This window comes from Heterodontus francisci, chromosome 15 (assembly GCF_036365525.1).
Source record: "Heterodontus francisci isolate sHetFra1 chromosome 15, sHetFra1.hap1, whole genome shotgun sequence".
Classification (NCBI taxonomy): Eukaryota; Metazoa; Chordata; class Chondrichthyes; order Heterodontiformes; family Heterodontidae; genus Heterodontus; species Heterodontus francisci.
In genome coordinates this window covers 47,717,704-47,738,263 of record NC_090385.1, presented here as the reverse complement: position 1 = coordinate 47,738,263, position 20,560 = coordinate 47,717,704, and the positions used below count along the sequence as shown (strand labels likewise).

Genomic DNA, 20,560 nt, shown 5'->3' with positions numbered 1-20,560 from the left:
GTTTCCTTTTTCAAGAGAGCGCGATTTTTTTTTCAATATTCTTGCTTCTGCTAACTTCAGTTTTCAAAATAGCATCAGTTCTGCATCTTTAAAAAGATCCATGTACAAGGCCACAGGAAATCAACTAATTGTTTTATGTTTTTGATCTTTATAGTTACTATAATATTTAATTAGCTGTTGCAACTTAAATATATTTATCAGTACCCTTTTGCTTGAGTACACTTCATTGTAAATAGAAATTTTGAAAACTTACTGGCACGTCTCCCATAGCAATACTCATGGTGAGACAGAGGTTTTATAAGAACAAAAAAAAAAAGAGTACAAGAGTTAGGACGTCATGTTACAGTTGTACATAACGGTGGTTGGGCCACATTTGGAGTACTGTGTGCAGTTCTGGTTGCCGCACTACAGGAAAGATGTGATTAAGCTAGAGAGGGTGCAGAAAAGATTCACAAGGATGTTGCCTGGTTTGGAGGGCTTGAGTTATAAAGAGAGATTGGATAGGCTGTGTCTGTTTTCCCTGCAGTGAAGGAGGCTGAGAGGGGACATGATAGAGGTATATAAAATTATGAGAGGCATAGATAGGGTAGATAGCCAGAGTCTGTTTCCCATGGTAGGGGTGACTAAAACTAAAGGGCATAGATTTAAGGTGAGAGGGAGGAGGTTTAAAGGGGATCAAAGGGGTAAATTTTTCACACAAAGAATAGTGGGTATCTGGAATGAGCTGCCTGAGGAGGTGGTAGAGACAGAAACGGTAGCAACATTTAAGAGGCATCTGGACAGGTACTTGAATGAGCAAGGCATAGAGGGATATGGAATTAATGCAGGCAGGTGGGATTAGTTTTGATAGGCATTATGGTCAGCATGGACGCGGTGGGCCGAAGGGCCTGTTTCTATGCTGTACGATTCTATGACTCTATGAGAGCTGTTATGCAGTATTACCAGGGATACTGACATCAGCAGGGAGCATTACGAAGGGGGACCCTGGTTGTGTGACTGTGATAATTGCTTTCGAGATGACAGTATTTTGAAGCTATGGGTCCCCAGGTCTGACAGCACTGGGGAGGAGGGTCCCAATGTTCCAAGAACACAGTGGAATATAGTGACAGATTCATCCATCTGGAATCACTGGAAGAGAGACCCTTCAATCTGGGTTGTGAGGAAGAGAGATCTCACAACCTGAGCAAAGTATGGTAGTTCAATTATTAAGGAGCATTGGGAATACAGTCTAGGCATTTGTAAATTCTGAGACGGTCTTCCAGAATCTGGAAGTTGGAAGCAGGAGCAGGGAGGGAGTTTTGGAGTATATTTTTAAATCTGAGTAATTGTTCAAATCATGATTCTGTCTGACTTGAAAGCAATTTAATCATATGGAACTCACATGCAGTTCTGGCCCTGCTGCTCCACAAAATTGACTGTTCCTGATTAGGATAAGTATATATAAAATTAAATGAATAGTCTTGCTTATGTTTTGGGAGTAAACCATACTTTCTAACAATTTTTTACTGTCAGCATCTGATGATAAATTCCTTGTTTGTTTTGGCAGACATGAACGACTGGACTCGCTTTTATCATATTTAAAGACTGGTAGGCATAATAAGAGGATCTAATATTCAGAAGATATTGCAACTGCATTATAACTTGGCAGCCATTTCAGTTAAATTACTGAAGTCTTTAAATTATTTATACGACATTAACAGGTGAAGACAATACTTTATAAAGAATTCCATTGCTAGTTTAATGAAGATAGTGAACCATTAAGTGGCTAATATCAAACAGTATAATTTCAAAGCCTAAATATTCCATGCCAACAGGAGTGTATTTTTGCTCTGGTTTCTAGTATGTTTCATTGTAAATTTATATACATTCTATATGGTTATCTTTTGTGCTTTTACAAGATTGGCTCAGTTGGTAGTGTGCTTGGCTCTGATTCAGAAGCTCATGGGTTTGAGCCCCACTCCAGAGGCTTGAGCACGTCAGTGTTGTGCTGAGGGAGTGCTGCATTATTGGAGGCGCCGTCTTTTGGATGAGACATTAAACTTAAGGCCTATCTGTTCTTGGGTAGATGTAAAGGATCCACGGCACTATTTGAAAAAGATAAGGAAAGTTCTCCCACTGTCCTGGTCAATGTTTATCTCTCAAACAACATCACTAAAACAGATTATCTCATTGCTGTTTGTGGGAGGTTGCTGTGCAGAAATTGACTGCTACATTTCCTATATTACAACAGTAACAAATATCACATGCATAATAACTGCTTAGGGATGTCCTGAGGTCATGAATTGCACTATATAAATGTAAGTTCTTCTCTGTTCTCTACAAGGCAGTCGATGTGTGCATGGGAATGCCATGTCTCCTGGGCAAACTAGAATTTTCTCAAGTTGAATGCTCCATAGCAGAATTACTAGAGCAGTATAGCAATTTGTGTAAAGACAAGCAGAGTGGGACAGGAAGGGACAGAGAGTTTAAGGGTAATAGTGCATCAGTGAATAAGGTCCACGCAAAGAATAGTAGTTAAAAATAAGTTCAAAGCTCTTTATTTGTGCTGCTAGTTCATCTATCTTATGACATTTGCTTTGCTCATTCCAGTAGAGGTAAATGGTTTAGATCTAATTGCCATAACGGAGACATGGTTACAAGGTGACCAAGGTTGGGAAATAAATATTCCAGGGTACACAAAATTTCGAAAAGACAGACAGAGAATGGAAAAGGAGGAGCAGCCTTACAGTATGAGATGACATAAGGACAGTAGTAAGAAAGGATCTTGGCTTTGATCAGCAAGTAGCATCAGTTTGGATGGAGATTAGGAGTAACAAGGGTCAGAAAACGTTGGTGGGCATGGTTTATAGGCCGTCGAACAGTAGTTATACCACTGCCAGAGCATTAAGCAAGAAATAGTTGGCAATTGTAACAAAGGCAGTGTCATAATCATGGGGGACTTGAATCTTCATATAGACTGGACAAATCAAATTGGCAAAGGCAATCCGGAAGATGTGTTTGTGGAATGCTTTCATGACAGTTTCCTGGAACAATATGTTGTGGAACCAACTAGAGATAAAGCTGTTTTAAATCTAGTATTGTGCAGTGAGGTAAGTTTAATTAATAATCACATAGTGAAAGATTCTCTGGGAAAAAGTGATCATAATACAATTGATTTCCTATTAAGTTTGAAAGTGACATGCTCTAGTCCCAAACAAGCATCTTAAAGCCAATTACATAGGTATGAGGAGAGAGCTGGCTAAGGTTATAAATAAACCAAAAGGTATGGCAGTAACTAAACATTGGGAAATATTGAAAGAAACAATTCAAAATGTTTAACAAAATACATTTCATTAAAAAACTAAATCTCAACAAGAAAGATCCATCTGTGGCTTACTGGGCAAGTTAAGGATAGTTTGGATTAAAAGAAAAGTCTTATAATGTTGCAAAGAACTGTAGTAAGCCTGAGGATTGGGGGTGTTTAAGAAACCAGCAAAGGGTGGCAAAAAGCTGATAAAAAAGGAAAAAATAGAATGAGAGGGAACTAGCCATGAATATAAAAGCAGATTGTAAGAGCTTTTACTAGTATATAAAAAGGAGAGTTGTAAAAGTAAACACTGGTCCTTTAGAGGCATAGACAGGAGAAATTATCATGAGGGATGAAGAAATGGCAAAGTTGTTGAACAAATAATTTGGGCAGGATTTTCATTATGGAGACAGGATACAAGAACCAGGTCTGGTTTTGGGTCAGAAACCAGCCTCCTATGGGAAGCTGATTCGGATTGCAATTTTCAAATGGCTAAGCCCTTAATTGGTATGGAGACAGGTTTCCTATCCTCTTAGAGCCAGCGGGATTGAAAATGGCAATGGGTCAGATCAAGTGTGGGGTTCATGTAGACTCCCACGGCAGCCATCATTGAGGCTGCTTGTTGTCCTGAGGGAGAGATCTGCCTTCCAAAGCACCGGAGGGAAGCGAAATGTTGCAGGGGAGCTGGAGGCTGGTCGGGCAGACGCTCACTTCATCAATGCCCACTTGGATCTAACACTGGAGGCCATGAGGGAGAAGAGGGAGGTCCTTTTCCTAGAGGGTGGCAGGAGGAGCACCTCTCTGTTCACTGTTATCCCTCTCCACCCCCTCTACCTCCTCCTCCTCTTACCTCCTGCTCCTCCCCTGATGAGCTGTCTCCTTCCAGGGCCTCACTGTCCTCAAGGTCCACACCTCTATGGAAGGCCGTGTTATGGAGAGCGCAGCAGACCACCACAATAACCAAGACCCTTGTAGGAGGATATTGGAGGGTGGCATCCGACTGATTCAGGCACTGGAATCGCATGTTCAGAAACCTAAGGGTCTGCTCAGTGGTTGGCCTGCTGAGCAGGTGGCATTGATTGTTTCACCTCTGCACTGTCTGGAGCTCCCATAGCGGGCTCAGTACCATTTCTTCAAGGGATTTCCCTTGTCCCCTTGGATCTATCCATGCACTTTGGGAGATGGAGTGAAGATTTGAGGCAGCTTGGACCGGTGGAGGATGAAGGAGTCACGGCAGGTGCCAGGAAAGTGAGCGCACACATAGAGGAATCTCTTGTTGAGACCAGTTGGATGTTGAGGGAGTGGAAGCCCTTCCTGTTGATAGATCTCATTGGCTGGTCACTGGGTGCCTTGATGGCCACATGGGTGCAAGCGATGACGCCCTGCACCTGGGGAATCTAGCGATGGAGGCTGACCCCAGTATGCCTGTTTATGATGTGTCTTTTTATAATGTTTACAAATTCTAAAAATATGTCTGCATAGGTACATTTGTGTCAAAGTGGGTGTAGTCCCATGCTGTCCTAAAAGTGGCATGTGTGACACGTCTGATGGCCTGATAAGCTGCCAACTGCGAGATGCCACCTAGGGTTCACAGCTGATCCCTGGAATAACCCAATTCCAAAGAAATTTAGGGCGACTTAGACCTTGACAGTTGCTGGTAGGGGCCTGTCATGGAGGCCGTGAGACCTCAGGTCATTTTGGATCAGAGCATACAGGACTGAGATCATCTCCCTGCATAGGCGCAGGGTCCTACGGCACTGTTGCTCTGTTGTTTGCCAGTAGCTGACTCTTGGACTTGCACCTGATATCTTCGGTAGCGCCTTCCTCCGCTTGCAGACCCCCAGTGTGCTGCTCCGGCCTCCTGTTGTCCAGGAGGGTGCATCTGCTACAGCTCATCCTGGCTGCTCTGTCCAGTGTCAGAGTAGCCTGTTCCCATTTGAACTCCCTCAGAGGGCTTTGTGCATTCATCAGGCCTTCCCCTGCCAACCCCAAGTGCCCAATTAATGCCAGCGGGATCATGTCCCTCTCCAGTTTCCTGCCACTTAACGCAGAGAAGCAAACCTTACAGCTGCAGCAATGGCTACTCTGTAACTCTTTGAAGCAGCTGAGCTTTTTAAATCTTTTAATCTGCCCATCCTATAGCCTTCATGGCCCCCCGCAGAGATCCCGTCTTGAGGACCCTGTTGTGTTCCCCCTCCACATTCCCAGCCTTTGAAAATTAAAAACTGCTGCTGACGAGCCTAATGAGCTCTTCAGCGTGCTCACTTGGCACTTAATCGGAGGTGTGCGCCCAACCTGTTCGCTCATTGCTGGCGTGCCATTAAAAATGGCGTCGTGTTCCAGAGGCTGTAGGACCCAGTGCCAACCTCCTTGAACACAATGTTCAAATCGCGCTCGCCTCTGTACCCGCACTCAGCGGGCTTGAAAAATCCGACCCTTTGTGCCTGTCTTCACAATTGAAGACACAAATTACATACCAGCAATAGAGAGTAAGCTGGAGCTATTAATAATAAGAATGAGGAACTTATGGTAATTAACATCAGCAGAGAAAAAGTATTGGAGAGATTTAAGTGACTTAAAGCTGACAAGTCCCCAGGATCTGATGGCCTACAGCCTAGGATTTCCAAAAGGCATTCGACAGGGTGCCACACCAAAGGTTAATACTCAAGATAAGGGCTCATGAAGTTGGGGTAACACATTAGCATGGATAGAGGTTTGGTAAATGGACAGGAAGCAGAGAGTAGGGATATACAGGGCATTTTCAAATTGGCAGGATCAGTGCTGGGGTCTCAGCTATTTACAATCAATATTTGTGACTTAGACGAAGAGACTGAGAGTAATGTATCTCAGTTTGCAGATGATACAAAGTTAGGTGGGAATGTAAGGTGTGAGGAGGATGCAAAGAGATATACACAGGTTAAATGAGTGGGCAACAGGGTGGCAGATGGAGTATAATGTGGGGAATTGTGAGGTTATTCACTTTGGTAGTAAGAATAGAAAAACAGAATATTTTTTAAAAGGCATAAAACTGTTAAATGTTGATGTTCAGAGAGACTTGGGTGCACTCGTACAAGGAACACAAAGTTAGTGTGCAGGTACAGCAAGTAATTAACCAGGCAAATGGCATGTTGGCCTTTACTGCAAGGGGATTGGCGTACATGAATAAGGAAGTCTTGCTACAATTGTATAGGGCTTTGGTGAGATCAACCTGAAGTACTGTGCTGTTTTAGTCTCCATATCTAAGGAAGGATATAGAGGCGGTACAGTGGTGGTTCATTAGATTGGTTCTTGGGATGAGTGGGTTGTACTATGATGAGAGGCTGCATAAATTGGGCCTATTCTCTTTGGAGGTTAGAAGAAAGCGAGGCGATCTCATTGAAGCATACAAGATTCTGAAGGGGTTTGACAGGGTGGACACTGAGAGGTTGTTTCCTCTGGCTGGGGAATCTAGAACATTGGGGCACAGCCTCAAGATAAGGGGTTGATCATTTAGTACTGAGATGAGAAGACATTTCTTCACTCAGAGTGTTGTGAACCTTTGGAATTTTCTACCCCAGGGTTGTGGATGCTCCATCATCAAGTATATTCAAGACTGAGCTCAATAGATTTTTGCGCTCTCAGGGAAGCAAGGGATATGGGAGCGAGCAGGAAAGCGGAGAGGAGGTAGAAGATCAGCCATGATCGTATTGAATGATGGAGCAGGCTCGAGAGGCCAAACATCTACTCCTGCTTCTATTTCTTATGTTCTTAACTTTTCATGATGTTTACTAATTCTACAAATGTTAGCAAATTCTACTACCTTGGGTCCACAGTGACAGACAATCTGTCCCTTATTGCAGAGCTCGATACACGTATAGGGAAAGCAGCTACACCTGTGACTGACTCTCAAAACGCTCATGGGATAACACTAAGCTGACCCTTAGGACCAAACTGATTGTTTATCTGGCCTGTGTTCTCAGCACCTTGCTGTACTGCTGTGAAACATGGGCAACTTACAGCTACCAGGAAAAGAGGCTCAATACTTTCCATCTTTGCTGTCTGCAGCACATTATGGGTGTATCCTGGCAGGACAAAATCACAAATATGGCACTTTTCTCAACGGCAGACCTCCCAAGTGTGTTGACACTTGGCCTAGGTGGATCGGAATGTCTGCAGGATGGAAGACAATCGCATACCCAAGGACCTTCTGTATGGTGTGTTATCCGGGGCCAGACGACCAGTGGGATGCCCAAAACTCCGTTTCAAGGATGCTTGCAAGTGTAACATGAAGGCCCTAAATGTCGGCTATGGCACCTGGGAGTCGCTAGCTGATGAAAGAGGGAAATGGCGGCACATCCTGTGAACTGGTGTGCACTGCCACGACGACCAGTTGCTACAGCAGCTTGGCAACAGGCGCCAGCGTCAAAAACAAAAACTCACAGCGTCACTAGGCAGTTTCACATGTAGCACTTGTGGCGGAACCTGCCTCTCTAGGATTGGTTTTCACAGCCAAAGGTGCACCGAGAGAAGAAAACCCACCAAATGGACTGTTTGCTGTGTGTCCATCATCTTTCGTAGATGGAAGGATGCCAGTCAACATGTTGCGATGTTTACTTCCCTGTTAAGTTGTATTTAGCTACTTGAAGATTGTTAAAGAATTATTGCAACGTGATTAGTGGAATAAAAAATTCAGCCAATCAAATCACATTCTCGAAGGGTGCCAGCTTCAAAAATGTACATTTCTACAATTTAGTTAGCAGGTTGCAAATAACGAAGGAAGACATAGTTTTGCCCTGTTCCTTAACAACAGAGAAACTCTAGGTTTAATTTGGAACTACGTTCAGGTTCTATCGACCTTTACAATTTGCTTTTTTTTCCTTTTTCTTCCTTTACTTTTTACTGTGATATTTTGTTTCCATTTTTCTCTTTCACTTTGTACCTCTTAAAACCCATTTGTTTACTTGATCATTGATCTATTTTTCTTTGTTTCTGGATTGATCACTGATTCCACTTGGAATTATTTCATCTGTGTGTACTCTTGAATTTGATATTCTTATTTTTCATTACTTATATTTTTACAATGAAGTAATGACTATCCTTCTGGGAGGGGAGGTAAGTGTAATCTCTTTGGAGTCGAGATGGTTCCAAGTTGATATGCCTGGTGTTTGGCAGTTTGGTTCCAGTTCAGCTATCTGTGACAGTATCGACAATGAGATACCTGTGCTAGGCTGGTGCACAGTGCTCCAAGGGAATGTTAATGATAAATCAACCAGTCTGGCTCACTATTGGAATCTGAAGGGATAAATCTGTCTTCGAGACTGGAATTCTCCTCACTTGGCCTCAGAGAGCCCTGCAAAGCGATTTACAGTCAATGAAGCACTTTTGAACTCTAGTCAGTGTTGTAATATCGGCAAATGAGGTATGCCCTAAGGCAGAGAGAATATGCATTCAATATCAGGCAAACTAAAATTCTAAATGTGTAGATTTTTCAATAGCTTAGTTTGGAAGCTGTTTAACACATTGAGTTTCTATGTTTGCCAGATACCTGGCACCAAAAATAGATATTTTTCAAAATTCTTTGGATTTTTCCTTTTATATGGTTTCTTTTGTGCCATTTGCTTGAGGATGAATAGATAGTCTGATCTGAGTCTTTGCCACCTAGAGATGCGCCAGATTTCCACAGGAAGGGGTTAAATAAATAATCCCTGCATTTTGTTTTGTTTCCATCCTCTTGATGAGAAGGTATTTTGTTTGTGCCCTACATCTCTCCGATTGGTCCACTGAAATCAGAAACTCGCTATGCAGAGTTGTAAATGTGAATGCACATCTTACCGAGAATTGTGCTTCCTGCCTTTAATTTTCAGTCTTTTCCATATCTCTTTTTACTATCTGCTCTGCTGGTGGCAACACTTTCTACTCCTTTTTTTGTGTGCAAGAATAGACAGCTCAGGGTTCCCAGTATTGTAAGCCATAAATACCATGCAAGCTTTGTACTTCCATCCACAATATTATCAGCCATATTATTAAAACAGACAATTGTGGAAGGTGTTTAAATGCTATGTGACATTAAACCTTTGTGGGACTTGGAATCTGTCTGGTCCCTCGATGTGGTGACATTGTATTGGAGCATCCTTTTAGAATGCATGTATAATGTTGATGCACATAGAGCAGAATATAGTGAAAAATTCTCTGGTTGCTAATTGTAAAATGACTAATCGATGTTAATTACTAAAATTTGGAAACCTTCATTAAGAAAAGTTAAATATATGGGAACAAAGGTTTAAGTTAAAACCGAAAAGGTCTGTCAGCTTTTAAAAGGTGAAAATATAGATGGGGAACGACGCTTTCAGAGTCTGTTGAATGATTTCTAACTGACCTTGCAATTTATTTGATTTTATTTTTCTTGCCAGGGATTTGATCGCATGAGCTCTTCTATTGAGAGATTGGGCAACCTCTTGGAGAGCTATATGCAGCACCACTCTGAATGGATGCAGGAGCAATGCGCTGATATGCACAGAAAGAGTGAGGCTCTCTGTAGCGTAGATCAGTCAATATCGCTGATTGCGGTGGCCTCATCCACCATCCATGAACGCCAGGAAAGGGCTGAGATGGTCGAAGTGGCAGATGAAGGGGCCACCCCTCAGGAGACTCTGGCATCCCCCCTTGGCCCCTCGCCCCTCTGACTCAGGAACCATCTGTCTGCCGAGGCCCAGTGTCAGGGGCAACCCCTGCAATGACGCAGACGCAGCAGTCTGTTGAGGAGTCCCCACGGGCACCTCCAAGATGAGGACAGAAGCCATGGACCTCTCTCTCCACCTCATCCTCTGCCACAGGGGGAGCACCCGATAAATGTGTTAGGGAAAGGAAAGTGTCACACACTTGAATTCACTTAATGGGTCAACAGGGTGATGTTCCGTACATTTGTCTGTTCTTTTGATATCATCACAATATAACTTGTTTAAGTTATTACTCTGATGTGTGTGTTATTGATGTTTCATCTCAGAAGGGGGATGTGACATTGTGGGGTGGGTGGGGGGTACGTGTAGCCCTGGGATTGTTTTGTGATGTTGGATTATGTTGGCGGAAGAACCCTGCATGCTCATGGCTGGCAATTGGACCTTGCAGTTATGGGTCATCATGGTGTGATAGCTCTCTATGCTGGAAGGTGAGCTGCAAGGGCGATCAGGAGAAGCACTGCTGAATCAGCGTGGCTTTTGCTGCCATGCCAGCCTGCAGTTCACCCTGAGGTCTATCACAGCATTACCGGGCGTCCTCCATTGCCTGGGTGCGAGCCACCGCTTTAGCGAGCCCTTCCTCCTCTTTATCCTCCTCAGCTTTCTCCTCCCAGACCTCCTCCAATGTGGAGTGGCGTTCCAGCTCCCTTCTTCATCCATTTCCATATCGCCTTGCGTTGTCATGTTGTGCAGGGTGCAGCAAACAACCACGATATGGGACACTTAGGCTGGCTCGTAAGGACGGCACCTCCTGACCACTCAAGGCAATGGAAATGCATCTTCAGGAAGCCAATGGTCTGTTCGATGCAGGTCCATTTTAGGAGATGACTCTGGTTGTAACATCTCTCTCATCCATGTCTGGGTTTCAGATGGGTGTCAGGAGCCATCTCTTTAGGGAATAACCCTTATCTCCCTGCAGCCACCCACACAGTCTGGATGTGGGCCTGAAGAGGTGTGGCACCAGGGACTCTTGCAGGATAAAGGAGTCATGACAGTTGCCCAGAAACCAGTCACAGATCTGCAAGATTTACTTCCTTGGTCACAGACCAGCTGGGCATTCAAAGAGTGTTAACCTTTTCTGTTCAGGAATCTGACTGGCTGATGGCTACATGGGTGCAATCAATGATGCCCTGGACCTGAGGGCATTCATCAATGGTGGCAAAGCCCAAAGCCCTCAATGCCTGTGCAGGCCCATCTGTTAAAGTGGATGTATTCCCTCACCCTCCTGAAAATGGCATCCGTGATCTGCCTGATGAGCTGCTGTCTGCAAGATGCCACTTAGGTCCACAGTTGATCTCTGGAATGACCCAGTTGCATAGATGTTCAGGGTTTTGGTGACCTTGATGGCTGCGGGTAAGTGACTGCCATGGGGGCTGCAAGGTTTCAGGTCAGTATGGATCAGAGCACATGTGTCTGAGGCTCTTATTTGCAGGTAGCTAACTCTTGTGCGGTAGAATCGATGTCTTGGGTAGTGCCTTCTTCCCCTTGCTGAATCCCCAATGTGCTCCTCTAGCCTCTTGCTGTCGAGGAGGTTATGTCTGCTGAAGCTCATCCTGGCTGCTCTGTCCAATGTCAGAGTAGCCTGTTTCCATCTGAACTCCCTCAGCTGGACTTTGTGCATTCACCAGGCCTTCTCCTACCAACCCCAGCTGCTCAACTGATGCTCGTGGGCTTGTGTCCTTCTCCAGACTCCTACCATTCACCACTGACAAATGCAAAACTTTTCCAGCAGTGGATGCTCTGTGGCACTTTCAGAGCAGCTGAACTTTATTTTGAGGCTCTGTATTTTGTTAATCAACCCATAGCCCTAATGGCCTTTTGCATTGTTCACATCTTCTACAACCTGCCTTTTAATGAGCTCCTTAATGAGTTCAACAGGCAGTTACTTAGAGGGGAGGGCTTCTTGTTCCCTCCCTCCCAGTGTCCCTTTGAAAATAGCTCTGTGTTCCAGAGATGGCAGGAGACAGTGCCGACCTCTGAGAATATGATCTTCAAATCGCACACACCTGCAACTGCTCCTGGCAGCCTTTAAAAATCTGGCCCGGTTTCCTGCATTTTAGTTTTTTCCTCTTGGTTGTAGTTTACAGTTAATGTGATTTTGTTGCTGTGATGAATTGTTGATGCATTGGCAGTTGCAATCTACTATGCAGATGATTCAGAATTAGCAATTTTTAATACTTGCAAAGTATTTTATGTAACTATCACATTGTCACGATCCCATTAGGGACTGTTAACTTGGAAAAAGAGAGCCAAATTCCCAGTCATGAATGAGAATTATGCCACATGATTTTACATTTTAAACAAAAACTTTACTGTACAAGAATTAAACAAAGCAAAACATGACAACTTGAGATATTTATGTTTAAACTTAAAAATCTTCCAGAACACTTCCATTTGACTTTTTCCTTAAATCCCAAAAGTTTCCCTATACATTACAGGAACTTGGTGGTTTGTTCACTTCTCTTGGGACCAATCCAAAGCATACCACAGCTCTTAGCTAAGGAAATCAAAATGAATTCCTATCCGACTTCCCAGCTCGTGTACGGACCTTATTCAAAAGGGAACCACCCCTGGTTCCCGATGGCTTCTTTGCTTGTGAGTCAAATTGACTTCCAAAAGCCATCAGTTTTCCAAAAGCCACCTGACTGGCTGTCAGCAAGCACACAGATGAAAAAACCAGAAGACACCCTCTGCATCATCTGTCTCCATAGCAAGTCAGTACATGTGGGATGTCCCAGATAGCAATTGAAACCAATTTCCAGCTCCAAATCTTTTGATTCCTGATACCCACATGAATAATTGATATTGCTAAAATGCTAAAAAGTACAGAACAAATTCTCCTAGACTTTCTGGTTCCAACTAAAATGAGGCCACCTGTGGTTCTTTGACTGTCACCTCTAGCTCTGTCTAAGAACTTCTGGAGAGATTTTTGAACTTTAAATCTTCTTTGTTCTGGGAAATCACAAATAATTTAAACCCTGGATGATGGCAGCTGCATGCACACCATCTCCATCAACAAGTTAAGAGGGGTTCTCTGTGTAGGGTCTTTACACTTCCCAATGTGACCTTACTAAATAAACATGGGTCACCCTTTGATTTGCAACAGCCCAAGGCTTGTTTGGCAACTTCTCAAACCAGGTGTTTTCATTTGCCTTGCATTAAGAAAATTCAATTCCCAAATTAAAAGTTATATCTAGAAAATTAATATAAAGCATTAAACCAGGTGATTGTAACATATGCTTCACTTTATTAGTGATCAGGAGGTGCAAAAAAATTCATGCTGTTTTAAGGAGAATTTACATTATAAATATTACAACAGCATATTAAGTTTTTATTCTACAATTGTTAACAGTGGCTTTGTTGTACAAAAAATGCACTTTTTTTTACAGCTCATAAGAAGCTAATAGTTCAGGTGGCTGAGGGCAAGATCACCAGTGAGCTGAAAAGTAGTGAAGCAAATTGGTTTCGAAAAATAGGTGAGAGAATGCTAGTGTTGAATACTGAGTGACAAATATGTACTTTAATATTAGGGAAATTTCAATGTCCGAAGACTAAGACCTGATTAATAATCAAAACACAAGACCATTGGACCAAAAATATTTAATCTGTGTAATTTTGGTCACTCAGTTTCAATCACTATGTTAGAGAAACTTCCAAGCCTGTTTTTGAAGACGACAGACTAGGATGCTTTAGTGGAGACAGTTTATTGCTTGCCACAGAGCTCACTTCTCCAATAACAGCACACCACCAGTGCTGGCTGGCTTTATATATACACACACTTGAATACAATTAACTCGTCAATATAAATAATATACACACACACCCACAACCTTCAACAGCACCAACCATTAACATACTGTATATTCCTCCCTTTAACAAAAAAAAACTTGTTTAAAGCATTAAAAAGTGATCTTAAAAAAATTCCACATTTTCCTCACTCATTATAACGCAAGACAGCCCTCTTCAAGGACATCCAACAATTTTTTTGAACAAGCACCTCTCTTCGTAAAACAATTCAACAACTGAAGACTTGCGTCGACCCATTTTATTTTGGAAATTTATTTTTCCAACAGCATTTATATTTGAGATCAATCCTCAACCTCTATTGCGTGATACTTTGTCAAATGGTCAATGTCCCAGAGAGAATGGTTATCTATATAACATTCTACAGGAACATTTTTCTCTGATTGCCCCTTATATAAAGAGTTCCTTTAAAATACTCAATAAATACATATCCATATTTATCACTTCTATCAGTGCAAGTGTCTCACAGCTAAGGTGCTTTTAACTATCCTCTTCATTTTCTTTGATTCCCCAGGCTAATGGACAACATGCATCATTTCTTCCCACCAAAAATATAATGAACCCTGCTGCACTTGAATAATCATTGGGAAGATTAGCATGTGAGGAGTCACTAAAAATTACTAATTTCATTTCTTTTGGGTCACCCAGTGCTGGAAACTTGTGTACATTTGTCTAAACTGAATTTCTTCAGTCTTATTTGCTTTCAGCAGTTTCCCAAAAGTAGCACGTTTCAGCGTGTTGCTCAATTCTAATACATCATAGCAAGCATCCAGCCTAGTTTGTGTGCACAACCTGAGTAGTTGCCCGATTAAGCTCTTTAAGAAGCTTTACTTCTTCCTTGGTTGCAGAGTCTTCCTTTTGTGAGGATCTGACCCGATTTATTGGGATCCTATTAACATTCTCTAGGCAAGACTATTGATATAGGGTTGCCCCCAACTTAGTGAGACTAATATTCAACCCTATATATTTAAAAGCTCTGGAAGCCCAACTTCCAATTTTAAATTCCTATAGAACTTTATCTTCCACAAATTTCTCAAATGCTGCATATCTCCCCAGAGAAAATAGTCTATGTGCATCAAGAAAATGCCTGCTAGATTTTCTTCATAGTACCAATAAAACATTGCTGGATCTGCTTTTAGCTGAATACAGCCAGCTGTTTTTGGATAGATTTAACTGAAAATACCACACCCAGGTTGCATTGTTTAGCCCATAAACACTTGTTTAGCTTCCACAATTTCCTCTGTAACTCCAGCTTCTTTTGGTGGCTTTAAAAATACTTCCCTTTGAAAGTTCTCCTCTTGCAAAAATGCTGCTTTGATGTCAATGGACTTATATTCCCATGAGTGTGTCACTAAAAGTGCTGGGAAAATCCTCAAACTTGCTTTTCCTGCTGTTGGGGAGTCTACTCTAACTTCTTGGTCACCTAGTCGTTCCTCAAATTGCTGAGCTACAAGTCTGGCCTTAGCCTTATACGTACCATCGGGAAGTACTTTCTCGGTACAGATCCTTCTATGGGACGATGCTGGTTGTTCCCTATCTGGCACCTCCAAGTATACGCCAAACTCTCTCAACTGTCAAGCTCTTTGTTTTGCATCCTTTACCAACTTACCATCTAACTTGTTAGTAACCACTTCTTTCTTTCTTTCTTTTGGGCCTCCTTATCTCGAGAGACAATGGATACGCGCCTGGAGGTGGTCAGTGGTTTGTGAAGCAGCGCCTGGAGTGGCTATAAAGGCCAATTCTGGAGTGACAGGCTCTTCCACAGGTGCTGCAGAGAAATTTGTTTGTCGGGGCTGTTGCACAGTTGGCTCTCCCCTTGCGCCTCTGTCTTTTTTCCTGCCAACTACTAAGTCTCTTCGACTCGCCACAATTTAGCCCTGTCTTTATGGATGCCCGCCAGCTCTGGCGAATGCTGGCAACTGACTCCCACGACTTGTGATCAATGTCACACGATTTCATGTCGCGTTTGCAGACGTCTTTATAGCGGAGACATGGACGGCCGGTGGGTCTGATACCAGTGGCGAGCTCGCTGTACAATGTGTCTTTGGGGATCCTGCCATCTTCCATGCGGCTCACATGGCCAAGCCATCTCAAGCGCCGCTGACTCAGTAGTGTGTATAAGCTGGGGACATTGGCCGCTTCAAGGACTTCTGTGTTGGAGATATAGTCCTGCCACCTGATGCCAAGTATTCTCCGAAGGCAGCGAAGATGGAATGAATTGAGACGTCGCTCTTGGCTGGCATACGTTGTCCAGGCCTCGCTGCCATAGAGCAAGGTACTGAGGACACAGGCCTGATACACTCGGACTTTTGTGTTCCGTGTCAGTGCGCCATTTTCCCAGACTCTCTTGGCCAGTCTGGACATAGCAGTGGAAGCCTTACCCATGCGCTTGTTGATTTCTGCATCTAGAGACAGGTTACTGGTGATAGTTGAGCCTAGGTAGGTGAACTCTTGAACCACTTCCAGAGCGTGGTCGCCAATATTGATGGATGGAGCATTTCTGACGTCCTGCCCCATGATGTTCGTTTTCTTGAGGCTGATGGTTAGGCTAAATTCATTGCAGGCAGCCGCAAACCTGTCGATGAGACTCTGCAGGCACTCTTCAGTGTGAGATGTTAAAGCAGCATCGTCAGCAAAGAGGAGTTCTCTGATGAGGACTTTCCGTATTTTGGACTTCGCTCTTAGACGGGCAAGGTTGAACAACCTGCTCCCTGATCTTGTGTGGAGGAAAATTCCTTCTTCAGAGGATTTGAACGCATGTGAAAGCAGCAGGGAGAAGAAAATCCCAAAAAGTGTGGGTGCGAGAGCACAGCCCTGTTTCACACCACTCAGGATAGGAAAGGGCTCTGATGAGGAGCCACCATGTTGAATTGTGCCTTTCATATTGTCATGGAATGAGGTGATGATACTTAGTAGCTTTGGTGGACATCCAATCTTTTCTAGTAGTCTGAAGTAACCACTAGAGCTTCTCTATTGTAAGGACTCCTACTTCTTGTGGTGTTCCTTGCTCTTGTAAAACCACGTCACCTACTAGATTTCCCATCCCTTTCTGGACTGCTACTACTCATCTGTCCCCCCTACGAGGAGACTTCCTTTCACAAGTTTGTGACCTTTTCCTTGGACTATGATCATCTTCAGGACCACTGTCTGAACTTGCACTACATTTTCTGGCCTTCCACGTTTTCACTTCTACCAATCTATAGGTGTGATATCCTGTCCCTTGTCTTGCACAGTTAGCCAATGTTTGTATTTCCCTGTGGCCTTTCCTGCCCTTCCTTTAATGGTGGCTTCCCTACATTCACTAGTCCCTTCTGGCATATACATCATTCTAGCCCCAACTTTCAGTAGTTGACCTTTGGGATAAATGACCTCATCTTGATCTTCAAGATCACTTGGTCCTCTCTGTTAGCCCGTTATCTGCCACAATCTGTAAAGGTCCGATATAATGTGCACACGAAGTGTATGGTGCATCAGTGTCCATCATTTGTTCAGATTCTGTTAATGTATCATCAGTGCCAATAAGTCACGAGGAATCACAACCTACTGTCCGGAGACCTCATGATTTTGAATACTTCTATCAAATCACCTCTTGGCCTTCTCCAAGGAAAACAGTCCTAACTTTTCCAATCTATCTTCATAACTGAAATTCCTCATCCCTGGAAACATTTCATGAATCTTTTCTGTACTCTGTCCAATGCCCTCATGATAATTAAAGTTCCCCATTATAACTGCCCTATAATTTTTGCACCTTTACGTTCCTTGCAAATTTGTTCCTCCAAACCTTCCCACTAGCTGGTGGCCTATAGACAACACCGAGCAATGGAACTGCAACTTTTTTGTTCCATAGCTCTAGCCAAATTGATTCGGTTCTCAACCCCTCTGGGATATCCTTTTGCTCCAGCACTGCAATGCTCTCCTTAATCAATGCCGCCACCCCTCCCCCTTTTTTCCCCCTTTCCTGAACACCTTGTGTCCAGGAATGTTTAACACCCAGACCTGCCCTTCTTTGAGCCAGGTCTCTGTTATAGCCACATCATTATATTTCCACATGCCAGTCTGCACTTGTACCTCACCAGTCTTATTAACCACACTTCATGCATTCACATACATGCACATTAACTCTGATTCACTTTTACTTTCTCCCTTACTCTGACCCCACCTAATAACGTACTATTCCCTACTCTCATGCTTTCTATCTCCCCCAGTATTCTGGACATCTTGGTATTCCTCACATCCCTGACACGTTACCAGTTTTGCTTCCCTCCAATCAGAGCTCCCTCAGGTTCCCGTCCCCTGACAATTTAGTTTAAACCCTCCCCAACAGCACTAGCAAGTCTCCCTACGAGGATATTCATCCCAGTCCTGCTAAGATGTGACTCATCCATTTTGTACATGTCCCACCTGCCCCAGAACTGGTCCCAATGCCTCAGAAATATGATGCCCTCCCTTCTACATTAGTTCTGCAGCCACCTGTTCATCGCTCAATTCTTCTATTACTTTGCTCACTTACACGTGAGACAGGGAGTAATACTGCGATTACTGCTTTTGAGGTCCTGCTTTTTAATCCGCTTCCTAAAATTTGCTTTCCAGGACCTCATCCCCTTCTTACCAATGTCATTGGTAAGAATGTGGAACACGACCTCTGGCTGTTCACCCTCCCCCAGAAGAATGTCCTGCAGCCTCTCCCTGACATCCTTAACCCTGGCACTAGGGAGGCAGCACACCATCCTGGAGTCATGTTTACTGCCGCAGAAATGCCTATCTGTTCCCCGAACTAACGACTCCCCTATCACTACTGCTCTTCAACTCTTCCCTCCCTCCTGTGCAGCTGAGCCAACTGTGGTGCCATAAGCTTGGCTCTGACTGCACTCCTCTGAGGAACCATCATCCTCACCAGTATCCAAAATGGAAAACTGATTAGTGGTTTCGTTGCCATGTTGCAAAATTACTGTTTTGCCATCAGTGCCTATAATGTTTCCCAGGCCTCTCCATTCTTTCTGCCCTTCTCTTTTGTAATACACCATGTCCCCAGTATTAAAATTCTTCTGATGGCCTGATCAGATACTCCAAAGCTCTCCTGATGTTTTCTGAGATCTTTGCCTTAATAAATGCTCTTCACCCTGCATGCATGGCATTTAAATGTTCCGCAAAAATTTAAATAATTGTAGTTCTCTCTAAAGCCAGTGGGTGATCCACATTACCGAAGGTATTTTCGGATTCCTGCCATAAACTAATTGATTGGGGCTGTAGCCCCCAACTATTTGAAGCATATACCACCCACACTAGAGCAGTCAATTTACAATTTGGTTGGTCGGCTAAAATTTTGCATGAGCATTTCACCAATCACTGCATGATTTCTCACAAATCCCATTATTAAAAAGGACTTTCTGCTGCCGTATGCATTGCTACAGTATCCATATTTTCAGACATACTCCTGAACTCATCACTGGCATATTCTCCTCCATTGTCAGTTAGAAATCTAGCTGGTGCTTCCAGTTCTGTTCCTATCCACCTTTCCATTGTCTTGTCCACTATTAGTTGTGTCTTTACTGTAAAATTACTGTTGACACACTGAATCTAGTCGCTATGGCTATAAAGAGTAGAAGAAAAATGTTTTTGTCTTTATCCCATACCTTCAGGTCCATTGCTACAGTTTCATTAAAGTCCCTTGCTAATGGGAGACTCACTACAGGTCGCAATGGCGTCCTCCTGTATTTTTACAGAGATCACATTTTCAACCTATAACAAGATGATGTGCAAACTGTCAATGTAGTTTTGAAATAATTTGCTTTTACTCCTTTAATTCCCTACCCCTGGATGCCATTAATACCTCTTTAACATCCTGCTTAGAGATGTTAAGTCTCGCTAAAGGAATAGAATGATGTCCCGATTATGTAGACTGCAAAGCTAGAGATTTCCTAAAGACTTATGTTCCATATCCAATTTCATCTGAGCCTTTTTCATAGACTGTTTACATCACAGCAAAGGTATTTCACTGGATACTAGATCTGTACTAATAAAATGGTTTACCCCTGCTATTTTACACAGCATTACCACTCTTTAGTGATTTCAACAGGTCATCCCCAAACCTGAAACAGGTAGAACTGTCATATTCTTTGACCTTACATGGATCCTTTAAGTAAGGAAGACTGAAGTAACACCTTAACCAGTCCACTCCACATACCGTGGAAGTACACCTACTGTATTACTGCACAATTGAACAAATCTGCAACTAGGACATTCATTACTGGACTGAAACCTCATGACCAGTACAATTCCTTCTGATTGATCAGTAGCATCATCCTCACCTTCCAGGTCTTAAAAACCCAGTTATTCCTTTTCAGACAGTGCAATGCATGGATACTTTGAGTCACACTAGAAACACCTGTTGACCATCCCTTGGTTATTCCTGGGGTTCATCCTTCTGCCATAATTGCCAAATTCCTGCGATCTGTTATTGCTGCCAAAGGGTCTCTACCCTCATTTGTTTTGTGCGTGATTCTCCTTTCATACTGACATTTGGGCCCCATATTTGAATGGCCTCAAAATGCTGCTAGCATTGTATCCTCCACCTTCAGCATCACCACTGAAGAGCCCATTTGCACCATGAAAGTGGCACAGAAAGGAATGTTTGCCCAAAAATTTTTTCAGGGCTTCAGACATCTGATCAAAAAGCATATCTCTTTCTTTGAATCTAACTCCAGTTAATACCAAGAGCCTATCCATGTTCAATATCCTCACACAGTCCAACAATTTG

The 20,560-nt window shown here is 43.2% G+C and overlaps 1 protein-coding gene across 1 annotated transcript in view; it reads left to right on the top strand.

Annotated features, from left to right (window-relative positions):
* The window catches only part of tex11 (testis expressed 11), a 245,081-nt gene that overhangs the window by 137,262 nt on the left and 87,259 nt on the right, over positions 1-20,560 (top strand). Inside the window, exons 19-21 of the mRNA XM_068046993.1 lie at positions 1,547-1,587; positions 1,953-1,984; positions 13,427-13,475. Coding sequence (XP_067903094.1) covers positions 1,547-1,587; positions 1,953-1,984; positions 13,427-13,475 — 122 coding nt within the window. The remainder of the gene's footprint in view (positions 1-1,546; positions 1,588-1,952; positions 1,985-13,426; positions 13,476-20,560) is intronic.